The 14,856-nt window shown below is 41.0% G+C and overlaps 1 protein-coding gene across 1 annotated transcript; it reads left to right on the top strand.

Annotated features, from left to right (window-relative positions):
• Positions 1 to 1,363: 1,363 nt before the first annotated feature.
• Positions 1,364 to 13,946, top strand: LOC308112379 (ectonucleoside triphosphate diphosphohydrolase 2-like). Its single transcript, XM_080467869.1, has 9 exons — positions 1,364 to 1,743; positions 5,435 to 5,552; positions 6,580 to 6,730; positions 6,833 to 6,992; positions 7,596 to 7,823; positions 9,469 to 9,741; positions 11,966 to 12,085; positions 12,371 to 12,505; positions 13,564 to 13,946. The coding sequence occupies exons 1-9, from the start codon at positions 1,627 to 1,629 to the stop codon at positions 13,765 to 13,767; spliced, it is 1,506 nt and encodes a 501-aa protein (XP_080323995.1). The 5' UTR covers positions 1,364 to 1,626; the 3' UTR covers positions 13,768 to 13,946.
• Positions 13,947 to 14,856: the final 910 nt, after the last annotated feature.

Below are 14,856 nucleotides of genomic sequence, written 5' to 3'. Positions count from 1 at the left end.
CATTGTATACTGATCTAAATCATCATAAGTGATCACGTTGCAGGATTAGGACCTGGTGATACGAACTCTATTTTCTATCCACACTGAGCATGTAAACAATGGATAAACATGTTTCTGTGAGCGGTCGTTAAAAGTTGAGTCCACATCTAAAGACTATTGATCCTATGATTGATTCTGCTTGATGACAAAGGCAGTAACTTCTCTGCAATAATGCAGCTACGAAGCTCAGTGTCTGCTCACGGCTTAAATTCTCACGAAATCTTTTTGACAGTGTTCTACGTTCACAATGAGGACCAACAATGAGGAGGCCAAACACACCCAGAGCCTGCCTGTGATCACTGAGCGCCGCTCTGCACCGTGCAGATCCCAAACCCACACAATGAGTCATTCTTTTCTTGGTCTGTATGGAAAGAGCATTTATTTGATATCCTTCATATCAAAATTTAAGGTCCATGTACTAGTACGCTCTTTGTCCGCACTAGTAGAACAACTAGGGCACACTAGTAGAACGACTGTCTCTTACTAGTAATGGTTTTTCCACTACTAGTGCTACTTTTGACCTGCGAGTGTGCAATCAAACCTCACTAGTAAACTACTGTACCACACGAATAACACTACTAGGTCCAACTAGTGGCACTAGTAAGGCGTTTTTGATCTCACTAGTACTACTAGTGAGGTCAAAATGTTCTCTAGTAGTACTAGTAAGATGATTTTTACATTACAAGTCGTAGTGAGCATCAAAATTTGTAATAGTACTACTAGTGCATCATTTTTGACTATCACTATACTACTGGTCAGGTCCAATGTGCCCACGAGTACTACTAATGAGCTGTTTTTGACCTTGCTAGTACTACTAGTGAGGCTGAAAATGTCTACTAGTACTACTAGCGAGAGAGAGTGAACAATAGTGAAAAAGATTCCAGCTTTAACCCAGGTTTACGCAAAAGTGCAACAACAACAACAGAAACCCTCAAGGAGTGGTAGAACAAGAGCCGGAAAGTGCCGAAAAACTGGAGGGGGGGCGGGGGGGGGGGGGGGGGGGGGGGTAGATTCACATTTGCACAATGAAAATCGATTTTAGCTACAAATTCGATAATTCGATTAAGTCGATTGTTTGCCCAGCCCTGGAAGATCCCTCTCATTATACATGAAAAGAAAAGAAAAGAAAAGAAAAGAAAAGGTGAGACTTGTTTATCAGTGTGATCTTTTAGGGTCTTGAGCCTTTCATCATCTCTGGACATCATTTAGTTTGAAAATTGCAGAAGTGTAAAGGTTATTTCTATTGCATAATTAGTATTTAGTATTACTGGTATTCTGATGTCATAATTATTGTAATGAGTCATTGTTTTCCTGGTCTGTCCTTGCTTGCATCCGTGTGTGTGTGTGTGTGTGTGTGTGTGTGTGTGTGTGTGTGTGTGTGTGTGTGTGTGTGTGTGTGTGTGTGTGTGTGTGTGTAGGTGTAAGAGGAAGCTGGACGCCTCACCACACGCACGGTGCGTAACAAGCTGAGACCAAACCCTTAAGCGGCAGCATCCTGCCCTATATAACGCGCGCCCTCGGGTTGCGCGCCCACCGTGCGCCCTCGCGCTCCCTCACACCGTTACGCAGTGGCACCGTCCTGCCATCATGGCTCTCCGGCTCGCCCAGATCCTCCCCCCCGTGGTGCTGCTCGTCCTGGCCATCGTGGGAATTCTGCTGGTGGTTCTTCCAGCCCGAGAGACGACGAAGACCCCGGAGAACATGGTAAGTACACACAATTACCTTTTATAGAACTGGGTTCTCTGTTGTAATACTCTGCATGCAGAAGCGCTGCAGTTCCCCAAAGGAAATGAAAATATCTTTCTTGCCTCTGACGGGAGGTTGTTCTGCTCTGTTCTGCACGCAGACGGAATTATCTTGTTTTGTAGGGAATTTTATGGTTGTAGACACAAAGAAAAAATCTGCACACAATAATACTTTTTAAGAAACAGTGGTTGTACTCGAGTACACACTCTCAGTAGTATTCCCACATCTGATGTTGATAATGCAATTAAATGTGGTTAAAAGTATCTATGGACTGCCTTTAATAATTAAAGTACTCTTACTATCCAATTTTAATGATATTCAAGTGTAATGTTTGTCCTGTGAATGTATAACTGTTGAGTATGAGCACGATTTGAATTAACATTCAAATATTTTTGATCTATTTGTCACCAATTAGTCACAGTAAAGTCATTTACATTGATGAATGTGTTTTATTTCATACATCGCATCAATTGGCTGCCTTTGCCATTACAATGGAATGTAACTTTGAGTAGTTTCCGAGAAATTACTTTGCACTTTAGTATATTTTCAACATTGTTATTTTCACCTGCATATGAGTCCAAGTTAAAGGGGTCATATTATGCAAAATTCATTTTCTAATTGTTTTCCAACAGTAATAATTGTCCTCATATCTGGACTGACGGCCCAGTAATGAAGAAAATCGGTCATTTCTCTCCCCGGCTTGTTTCAGTTTTTAAAAAGTGTGTTGCTCCAACCAGCCAATCAGAAATCAAACCCTATATGGTGTCGTCAGGGGTTTAGCCAATCTCAAAAGCTAGGCCCTCCCTTTGACCCTCCCGGTTCAGTGTCTTGCCCAAGGACACTTCGGCATGTAGGCAGGCAGAGATGGGAATCAAACCTGCAACCTTCCGATTGGGAGATGACCACTCTACCATCCGAGCCATGCCGCCCCACAGTAAGGCTTTGTTACGTTGAAGAAAATCCAAACTTATTACAATATTAACTGTATTACTCATAAAATTTACAAATTATTGCATTATTGGCTTTATTACATTGAACATTACCAATTATTACATTTTTGGCTTTTTTATAGTGAAAGAATCCCAGAATTGTACATATTTTACTTTATTACATTCAACATGGAAAAAGTGATCAAATTCTTTCCTTTAATATATTAAAAAAATCCTAAATTATTAAAATTTCAGCTTTGTTATATTAAAAAAAAGCTAAATTATTCCATTCTTGGCTTTACTACATTGAAAATGAACAGAATTAGGAGTGTGCTGGTTGTTACACAACTGAAGTGTAAAAAAAAAAAAAAAAAGAGCAGATTTTAAAGCTTGAGCTTATCATTTCCACTCTGAATCTCTCCCCTTACAGTGGATGTGTGCCAGAGTATTGAGATATTTCCTGTAGCTGTGTCTGGTTCACTGTGTTTCCGGTGAAGTGGACTCAGTTGGAGCTCGCGGTGTCCCGGTCTGAACCCGCTGGGTCCCTCTCAGAGCTGCTGACTCTCAGCCTCAGAAGTTAAGCAGCTCTGAGAGTGAGTCAGAGACACGGCGGCACTTTAAAGGCCTTGTGGTTTCTTTGTGTTTTTTCTATACTTCCTCACTGTTCAAGAGACACACGCACACACACACACACACACACACACACACACACACACACACACACACACACACACACACACACACACACACACAGTTTGCATGAAAGCATTTTACAAGTGCACAAAAGGTTGGAGGCTTCGTAGCGCCGTAGCCGGAGGTGGAAAGTGACAGTTTGTAAGAGAATTTAGCTGAAATTCAAATCAGTTTGATCAAAGTACTCACCGGCAGCTGTACAGTATACCTCCATTGTGCCACATACAATGTATAAGCAAATTCACACTCAAAGCAGAATTAATCGGTTTAATTTAAATTATGGACGTGCTAGTTCCAGCTTGTGAATTTATTTTAGATTATATGGTGTAAATTGTGCTGAAGTGTGAGTCAAATTAAATACTTTAAACCATTTATATATGTATTTATATGTGTATGTATAAAAATATATCGAGATAGGTGGGAGTATAATGAATATAGATTTTTTTGGTGTATATACGTGTATATATATATATATATATATATATATATAGACATGATAAATAGATACTGTGTGTGGATAGTGTGCGTGTGTGTGTGTGTGCGTGCGTACATGCGTGGGCATAGATTGATATTAGTGTAAATTATAGTAAATCGATCTTTTTTTCTTTTTTGTATGTGACTGTATCTTGTGCATGTTTCAACAAATTTATAATAATTTCATAAAATGCTTTTAAACATAATCAAAAGTAGAAGTATTCACAGAGGAGCTGTATTTGTCATTTATATGCATTGTATGTGGTATGTTTTTGAATTCATATGAGAACAAACATTTCATAAGTATATCTGATGATAAAAGCTAGAAGAAAGAAAGAAAGAAAGAAAGAAAGAAAGAAAGAAAGAGTGTGTACACAAGACAAATAAACATCCCCCTCACGGTGCAGTTGGCCACTTCCCTCGCCGCCTTGACAACATCCTGTTGCTGTCACAGCTGCATTTCAACTAAATGGAACAAACCTGCACAGCACCGGTAGTTACAACTGTCGACGCTACGAATGTACTAACGGTGAAACCCTGAGTGCAAAAGGAACGCTTAAATGAGGGTTTTGAGATGAATTACACCATATTTACATGGAAGGTTTGTTATGTGTTGTTCACCATACAGGAGGACGGGATCGAACATAGTAAAGCATTGCAGCAAATAAATCTGAATTTAGCAAAAAACGTTTAAGATTATCAGCTATGGTCAATCGGGTCCCACAGAGAAATGGTCTTCTAATAAAGTCTACAAATAGAAGTCATGGTGGGCCAGCTGAGGAAACTCTGCTGAAGGCTGAGCGGGTTTTAACACAATCTTAAACAATCATTATGAGACTTTGTGACACGTAGTGAAAACGCAAATGAAAAACTTCCATTGTGTTGTGGGTGTCTGTTTATACGACAGCGGTGCTCGGAGTCACTTAAACACAACTTTTTGGAAACGCCTCAGACTTCGTCTCCATGGAAACGGGAGACCGTGCGACTTTTTGAAAATGTTCCAACTCCATCTTTGTGGAAACTTGAACAAAACCGTCTACTCCCATGTCCGTGGAAAAAAGGAGAAAACGCAACTTTATTAAAACGCTTGAACTCCGTCTCCTTGGAAAAGGGAGAAAAGCAACTTTTTAAAAAAAAGACCGATCCAACTCCATCTACATTTAAATGAGGGAAAAACATAATTCTTCAAAAATGCTCCAGCTCTTGTCTCCATGTGCTCCAGGTGAAAACGGAACTTTTCGAACAAACTCCAACTCCTTTGTTAATGTTTAGCATATTGTCCACTGCTTAAATATGTGTGTGTGGTTTCATTACAAAAACAATATGTTTTGACTCGAAATTTTGTGTAAACTTCATCTAAATGGACGTTAGTAGATGTTTTTAGATCAGTTTCCACATTTTGTGTTAATAATACATTTGTGCTTATTTTTATCTGCACAAACCTTCATTATATTAGACTCCCAGTCTTATCTTGATGTATTGAGGCCAAAAAAAAGGAGCTGGTTGTGTTTCCTCTGGTTCTTCCTGGACTCTGATTGTGTCGTCTCTTTCAGTACGGGATCGTCCTGGACGCCGGGTCGTCCCACACCGCCATGTACATCTACAAGTGGCCGTCCGACAAGCAGAACGGCACCGGCATCGTCACGCAGCACAGCGAGTGTAAGGTTAAAGGTGAGCTTCACAAGTACTTTTTATTAATAAATGTGGTTTAATGTAACTTTGTGTGACATTTTTGTCCTGAAGTTTGCAGTAAATATAAAATCGGATCCTCCCCAAACACTTCAAATGCATTAAAGCGAGTCAGTACTTTGCAGAATTTTGAGCAATATTTCTTAGATGGAAAATCTGTTGTTTTTTTTAACACCATCATGTAAGTCAAACGAGTCATTTTCTGAAGTTGTTTAAGAATGGAGCATAAAGACCAAAAATTATAACCTGTAAAGTCAATTTAGAAGTAGACGTTTTAATTATTCAAGAAATCCACCTGATGTCTGAGTGTTAAATATAAATAAACACTAAAGTATTGGACTATTCTGGTTACTCAGAAGCATTGGAAATTAAAAACATCTGACCTTCTTGTTACATTTCCAGATCTGTTTAATCAAATGTTTGAGAACAGGGGCATCAAACACATTTCAGTTCAGGGGATACAGAGCAAATTTCCTCCTTTGTGCTCCACAAATCCATACTTCAAGGTTTTTCTATGTTCTTTTGCAGATGATGAAAACGTCTATATTTTCGGAGAATCAAGCAACTTCTACATAAATTGACTACAATTTCAAAATGAAGCCAATTCCAATGAAACCTTCTGGTGCAAAATACATAGACTCAGCACTGAAACTGTGCACTCGCATGTAAAGTTCAATGATTATGAAATGATTGGAATGTATAAATATCACTGAAAGTGGAAGACTTTTAGCCTCGGACTGTCCAGATTTTGACGCCAGTGTTGCTCTCACTTCCTCTCTGAGGGTCCTTCGAGTATCAACACCTTCATATAACAGTGGATATAACAGTGGTGGATTGTGCAAGGCCGCAGTTCCTCAGGAGCCAGTCGGTGACACCAGAGTCACCGCCACTTGTTCCTCCTTCTGACTTCAGTTTGTTTGCAGAGTTTCCTTAGAGACTCCCACACGAGGAGGTCAGGCTTGAGTTACTCTGACAGCAGATGTAAACAGCGGTAACTGTTTCTTCTCAGGTAGAGGGATCTCCAGCTATGCCGGCATCCGCGGCGAGGCAGCGAAGAGTCTGGAGGCCTGCATGCAAGAAGCCCTGTCCCAGATCCCCAAATCCAGGCAGGCCCAGACGATTCTGTGCCTGGGGGCCACGGCTGGCATGAGGCTCCTGGAGTCCGTACAACTTCTCCCTCCATCACTGCACATTACACCACAACTCAATAATTCTGCACGGCTTTGATAGTGTGTGGATTAAATCCTGCGGTCTTTCCACAGCATCGTTAACTCCACGGAGTCCCGGCGCGTGATGAAGGAGGTGGAGACCAAGCTGCGCTCTTACCCCTTCAAGTTTAAAGAGGCGGTGATCCTGAGTGGGCAGGCGGAGGGGGCGTACGGCTGGGTGACGGTCAACTACCTGCTGGAAAACTTTGTCAGGGTGAGCAACTCCGCAGCTTCTTTCATCTCATGCACGTTTGTAGCGCGTGATGCTAAAATTCTCAGCAAAACAATGAAAACATAACTGAATAAGCAAAATATATAGCAGATTAAAGGATAAAACAATAAATAAATATTAGATCACATTTTTTTATCTCTACGTACTTTCATATAAAGTGAAATTTTTCTTTATAGGTTTGATGGTACTCGGTGTATTTTGTGTAAATATGGTATTGGAAGGTAAATTACAACCTTTCCATGACATATATTATCATGTATGATGATGACACAGGTTAATATATTTTTACCATTATTACTCCATCCATCACCCAAATACCAGAAATCATCCAAATATACTGTATCACGTCTTATAAGGATGATTCATCCAATGGTATTTTTTTTAAATAAACATTTTGCACGGCAGCACTAGTGTCTGAGGGTGTGAATGATGGATAGTACAAGAAGAAATAAACTCACCAGGGCCTTTTAAAGTGTCACCTGTTTTTTTCCCCCCTCTGTGTAATCTCTGTTCCTTGTTGGATGAACACCATCAAAAGCCCGACATCAGCTCTTCTGTCCATACTCATCTTTTCTCTCCCCTCAGTATGGCTTCGTGGGCAAGTGGCTGAATTCTGGCAGAGAGACAATCGGCGCTCTGGATTTAGGTGGAGCCTCCACCCAGATTACCTTCGAGACTGCTGAGAAAGTGGAGGACGAGAGCAACCTGAAGGAGCTGAAGCTTTACGGGCAAACCTACAAGCTGTACACGCAGAGCTTCCTGTGCTACGGCCAGGACCAGTTTCTGAGGAAACTCCTGGCTCATCTCATCAAGGTAAGACTGGAAAGTCTCTCGACGTTTTGTTGGAAGTTATTGAGATTGTATTGTCGAAGTCTATTTTACCAATGAAGGCCTATTGTGTGCGTACACACGTAAAAAGTGAGTATTGTATCTAACAGATGCGTCGTTGTTTATGATTGCGTTTGAGAAGCATTCCTCAGCTGGCTCCCCTCGATTTTTAATTGCAGACTTCTATATTTGCTGTGTTGTGCCCCTTTTTAGGTCTTGCAGGCTTTTCTGAGTCTTCTTTCTCCCACATAATTGACATTATGACAGATCGCCTTCCATAGTTTTTGGGTAAAGATGTGTTTGGTAACCCGTCCGACACCGTTACGTCGTGTTTCATCTTGTTGTGTTATTCCCCGTTGAACACCGGCTAAAAAGCACACAAACCAGACCAAGTCCAGCTAAAGTTGTTTTCACATTTCAGTAAGTAAGCAAATTGTTTCTTTCTGAAAGTTCATTGTGAGGTACAAAGTCATGTCCTTCCAGTACTGAGATAGTTCGTTCAACATCAAGTTAGTCCAGAAGTATTAACGGCCGACTAACAAGCCTTTCTGATTTACTCAAGCCTTCACTGATTCGTGGGCACATTAATGGCAAACAATGTTCACATCCATGATCTTTGATTCCTCTGGTCTGTCACAGTGGCCGGTTGTGGTCAGATGATAATGGAGTTGGATGTGTTATCAGAGGAAGTTATCAAACATGTCGGCTCGTCTGGCTCTTGTACTCTTGACGCTGTACTTGTGTACTGATTGCTGCGGTAAAGTATCTTGTTTGATGATGATGGTAAGAAGATATTACTTCCTTTCAGCTAAGCCATCACAGCGGTTCAGCGCTATGTTTTGTCACCTTTATGCTATAGTGTGCAATACAAAGCTTACTGGCTATGAGGTTATCAGATACTTTCATAAAACTCTCATGATATAGCAGGTTTCTCACTGAGCAAGAGGGTTCCAAAGACGTCATTTCCATACCGCCAGGAGACGTCTTCAGGGAAGCCAGAATGAAAGGTTTCTTTTGTACGACTTGCATGGAGGTTATGTCTGAACGTCACATGAACGTCCAAACATAACCACTGGATGACGTGGCGCAGTGAGAAAAAATAAGATAAAATGTGATCACACCTGGAATTGAACCCACTCTGGCTTCCCTGAGGACGTCTTCTGGAGGTATGGAAATCTTAAAGACATGTTTGAGACCACTCTTTGCTCAGTGGGCCCCATAAACATTAACAATGGCGAATACACGGACATTCTGACGGACAAACGACCAAGTTGGACTGTTATTCTATCAAATACCAAGTCCCAGGAGAACATGGACTGGGAGTCAGGACACTTGTTGTTATTGCTCATCGACTGAACATGTCTAGAAAAACTGTTTTCAAAAAGTTTCATTGTCAGCAGCTGTGAGCGCCATTGTCGTATAAAAGTACAACCAAAATGCATCAAACGTTTTCCCGATTTCACTTGAATAATTTATGTAAATGGAGTATTTATGCGGTTATGCAGTTCTCCAATGCAGGAGTCAAGAATAACACGTATCAACCAAAGACGTTACAAAAAGCGTCTCCAGTTTTGCACGGCTCACCAGAACAGTATTTCGACTTTTTTAATTTATTTTTTTCTGTTCTCAGACTCAGGGCGTGAAGTCTCCCATCTTCCACCCCTGCTACCCACGTCAGTTCAACACCACCATCAAGCTGGGGCAGGACGTCTTTAACTCTCCGTGTACGAAGAGCTACCGTCCGGCCAAGTTTGACCCTTACATGAACGTGACGGTGGTGGGGACGGGAGACGGCGGCGAGTGCCTGGCCAGCGTGAAGAAGATGTTCTCCTTTGATAACTGCACTTACAGCAAGTGCTCCTTCGATGGCGTCTTCCAGCCCACAGTGAAAGGAGGCTTCATGGTGAGACTGCGAGCAGTTACAGCACAGGCGTGTCACCGCACTTCAGACTGAATACGGAGAGGAAAATACAAGAAGTCAGCACAGATTACAGCAGAGACATACCGATTTAATGACTTGAAATAGTGGCAGTATATGGAGAGAGAGGCAAAAGGAAGGCGGTGGTTACATTATATTGGAACGATAACATTTTATCAATCTTCCCCACTGTTTCCACTGTAATCTAAAAACATTGTTAGTTCCATTCACTGGATTCATTGTCCATGTCAAGAATAGAAAGGTGGAGCCAGAGATCTAACATTTATAAATGACTTGGAGGATAAACCACTGCACCACTTGAGCAACAGCCTCCATTAATATTACCGTAATTTAGGGAATATATGACACATCTGAAAAAAAAAAAGGTTTCATGAAGAAGAATAAAACATACACGTCGTATTTGTTTATAACAAAACTGTAGTGTAGATGATCCTGGACCATCAGTTTTTGTTCCAGAACCTTCTGTGAATTTCTTCTTCAGCTTTTAGCTCACATTTAGCCTTCTTTGTTTTCTTCATCGCGGCGACACTTTCTTTTCTCCCACTCAGGTTTCCCACAGACTCTGAACTCTTTCTGCGGCTCTCCTTCTGTTCTCAGATGCACATTTTTTATAATTTTTAGTTATTTTCAGAGACCATTTTCTTTCTCTGTCTGTTCAATCCAGCAGCAATGGAGGTTCTTCTGTCGTACTGTAGCAGCTTTCTGTCGTCATACAGAGACATCTAGTGGTCACACACAGTATAAACCTGTTTTTTTTTTTTATTAATAAGTTTACTCTTATTATAAGCCACATTATCATATAGAAAATATGATGGATGTTTTAACTTGACTTTGAATTTTTACTTATTCTTAACATTCCTCCATCTTTAATTCCACTTGACTCTTTAACCATTTCCATTCTGGTGAGTTCGTCAACCCGTCACAAGACCAGCACAGCCAGACTTTTAACCTCACACGCAGATTCACACAGATTGGGATAATTTACAGTCGCCAATTACTCTAAACTGACAAGCATGTGTTTGGATTGTGGGATTAAGATGGATTACCTGAAAAAACAATGATGCATCCACAGGGAAAACATACAAACTCCACACAGACCATGACACGAGTCCAAGTCAACATTGCATGCAGCAGTTTGTCTCTTTTTTTATCCAGAGATTCAAAAAGTTCTGACGTATACCTCCATCAGAGCTCCATCAGTGGTGAAGTGGTCAGAGCTCTGCAGATTGACTTCCATATTTATGTATTTATATCCGAACCTCTCCACTACATCCGTAGACTCCTGGAAGAATCGCAGTGTGCATTATCTTATTAGAGCTTCTTGGCAGGCTTTAGAACCGCTGCCTAAGAGGAGAGATGCTGCTTTACGGTCTGAAGTCAGGATGTCAGGAGAGGATGTTAACACCAACGGCCGCAGCCCCGATCTGTCAGCGTGAAAGTGATATGTAGCAGCCCAGCAGTTTAGTTTCAGACAGACAAGACGGACTACCGCCTGTCCATCTGTCCATTTAAAGCTATCTGAAGGAAATGACCCACTCTTCCACGGAATGGCTAAACTATTAAATGACAAAACTGAAGGAAATTAGTCCCACACGTAGAAAGTTGTTGGGTTCACCTGCTGGAGATCTCATCAAACTTTATTTATAAAACAAGTTTCTCACAGGTTGACACAATTCAAAGTTACGAATGACAATCACATATAACCAAAAACTCACCCGAATGGCCTGAATATATGAAAATATATATTTTTAATTCTTTGTTCTATTATTTGTGTTTCTGTTTTTGTGTTATTATTTATTCATGAGAAAGATGGTTCATTGTTACTGGAAAATAATGAATTCATCCCCTTTTTCAGTTTTTAAATCAAATTTTACTTGTGTTGCATCTTTGCATTACATGGATTTTTTATATATATATATATATATATATATTTTGTGACAAACAACAGCACATTATTACATTACTATATTGTTAAGTTTTATATTTATTGCTGTTTTCAGTTCTGGATTTTGACTCTCCAAACAACAGCTCACCGATGTTGTTAGGCTCCTGTTTTCAGATTTTTTGTTTTGTCGGTTTTTGTTTTTCTTCTGAATTACTTTACTTGTTTCAAAACATTTAATGTCAGTCAGAATTTGAAGCTTTCACTTTTCAGGTTTTTCATTTCAGCTACGTCTTCTCTCTGCAGGCCTTTTCTGCTTTCTACATCAACTACAACTACCTCACCCGCCTCACCAACATCTCCATCAGGTCCTCCAACCAGATGGCTAATGCGATGCGGCTCGTCTGCAACATGAGCATGACCGAGGTACGTGCTTTAAAAAAAAAGAAAAAGAAAACCAAGAACAATACATGATTTAAAGCAGGGGTGTCAAACTTAAGACCCATGACCCAAGACCTGTTCGCAAGACGCTCCAATCCAGAAGGGGCAAGAAATACAACCACCAACAGGTTCTAGTTGGAAAAGACTTTGATCCTATGGTGTCGTTTCATAATGTTTTTAAGTGTTCAAGTGTTGAATATTAAAAATTGAATGGTGGGCGAAATACAAACTAAAGAATCTAAAAGTTTGACATTGTGTATTTCCAAATAGATGGTGGAAAAGACCAATCAGATGGAGAGGTACTTAAAGAATGTCTGCGCCGTCTCCCACTTCGTGAAGATCCTCCTCACCGAGGGTTACGTCTTCGACGAGGATGCTTTTCCCACCATCTCGTTTCAGAAGAAGGTGAGAATTTGGTGAACGTTCAGAGTTCTACGATGCTGAACGTCTCGTGTTGCGACATTAAGCTTTGGGGTAATATTAGTCCACCTCCTTCAACCCAAAGATACCACCCCAAAGAGGGTGGGTGTATTGTTAACTGCCACTTTGAGTCAGTAGAATAATGATCTTTTAAGCTAATTTATTGGCCAAAAGGGGATTGAAGGAATAATACTTCCCTCTGCTTTACCCCTAGGATTCCAACCTAAAGGGTTGGAATCCTTTATTACGCCTCTTCCTTACCAACCCCAGATGGGCGAGACTAATAGCAGTCATGATAGTCTCTTTTCTGAAAAGGGTACTGATATAAAGTGGCAAGTCTGTTATTTCTGGCTCAAAAGACACATGATCAATGGCTCTGTTTCCTTTACCTAACCAAAAGTGGATGGAAATTAAAATAACAGTCCCAATTTTCCCCAACAATACTGACCAAAAGGAACAATTAAAGGTTGCAGGTTTAATGATAGATATTAACCCTTACACAGAGGCTACCAAATAAAAGGGGGCAGGTTTGCAATGATCTGCTTTACCAATTATAATTAATATGCCACCTTTAAACTGACCAACAGGGGGCGGGTCTACTATGACTTCCGCCCATTTGGAGCAGTGAAAGGGAGGCAGTAATAGTCCGTTATCTCAGAGGATACCAACATACTAGTGGTGGGTTCATGACTAACAAAAGCCTCTTTAGGTTGGTCTTCTGGGTGTATCCGGGTCAAGCCTATTATTACAACCACCCCCTTTGCTGACCTAAAGGGGGCAGTAGTAAATGAAACACCGATCACCTTTACCCCAAGGATACCACCTTAATGAATATAATCAAGTAGAAGCAGTAGTTGACCCATCGTCTTTACCTTGAGATATCAACCTAAAAGGGGCAGTTTTTGTTGAGGATTTCAAAACAGCTGGATTCTGGATGAATCTTTCTTTTCTGGCTCACGATCTTGTGACGAACTGGAAAGCTACAACTGGTTTTTCCTTAGAAAATGTGTGTTTTTAGACGGCTCCGTCTTGTATGTCCGCAGGCTGGAGGAGCGTCTGTCGGCTGGGCTCTGGGTTACATGCTGACGATGAGCAACCTGGTGCCGGCAGAGAGTCTGGGGCTGATGAAGGCCATGCCCTCGGGGACCTGGACCGCCATCCTTACCCTCTTCATTCTCCTCCTCTTCTTCGCACTGGGATACATGCTGCTGATCTACAGGGCAAGAACTAAACAAGACCTGGTGTAGGAGTGCAGCTGAGGCGGCCAGCTCGTCCTGAAGCGCGCACACGTTCTTGAAAACACGTTCTACTTCTTCAGGGAAATCATGTCATTCTTCGTCAAATCAAAACTCACACCTTCCTCCTGCAAAATTGCATGTTCATATGTATAAAAGGAAACCAAAGAATAAACCTTTTTCTCTTTTGTAAATGTCCCAGTTTCATTATGTAAGCCTGCACCATCCTGCAGACACATCCTACATTACAGTCTTACTCCTTCTGGTCGCTCCGTGTTGTCACAGAAACAGCCCACACGTGTTTCAGAGGCTGCTCAGCACAATAAGAGGAGGCATAAAAACACGACATGTAGTCCACATTCGAACGAGCCCTCAGCTGTGAACCTCTGATCTGTGGAGACGTTTCGCAGCAGAGTGATCACCTGAGTAAATCTGTGATATTCAAGTTTCATATGCCTCCTGAAAGATAAAAGTAGGGTGATTTAGGAGCAGATCATCTGAGATAGGATCATTTCAGGGTTGATTCACCCCTTATTAGTTTCATTGTCTGGGCCTGGTTGTAAAAATGAGACTGTTATTGCTGTTATTTTAAAGCATAAAGGCTATAAGTCGAAATCATGAAGCCCCCCAACCACCTTTCTTAAAGTCATAGAAAATTACCCAAATAATCATTTTCAGGAACCTGTCATGTAAAACTACACAATAACCCATAACAGACACATAATGCATTAGTAAATCCGTGACATTCAAGTCTCATATGCCTGCTGAGAGATAAAACTAAGAGGATTTAGAAGCAGATCATCCTAGATGGGATCATTTCAGAGTTGTTTTCACTCCCTTCATCTGAAGATCTGTACTTTATATTCCTAATATTAAAATTATTTAATTAAAAATGGCTCAGTTTGATGAATGATAACGCGACACAAAAGCAGAGAAAACCTCGAGTCGAATGACAGGACGTCATGCAGATTAATGCCAAATGCTAAGACAAGACCAGACAAGACAAGACAAGACAAGACAAAACAGGACAGGACAGGACGAGACGAGACGAGACGAGACAAGACAGAATGAGATGAGATGAGATGAGATGAGATCTGGACT

This window comes from Lipophrys pholis, assembly GCF_963383615.2.
Source record: "Lipophrys pholis genome assembly, chromosome: 7".
Lineage (NCBI taxonomy): Eukaryota > Metazoa > Chordata > Actinopteri > Blenniiformes > Blenniidae > Lipophrys > Lipophrys pholis.
The sequence above is the reverse complement of the archived record's forward strand: the minus strand, read 5'-3'. Positions and strand labels throughout refer to the sequence as shown.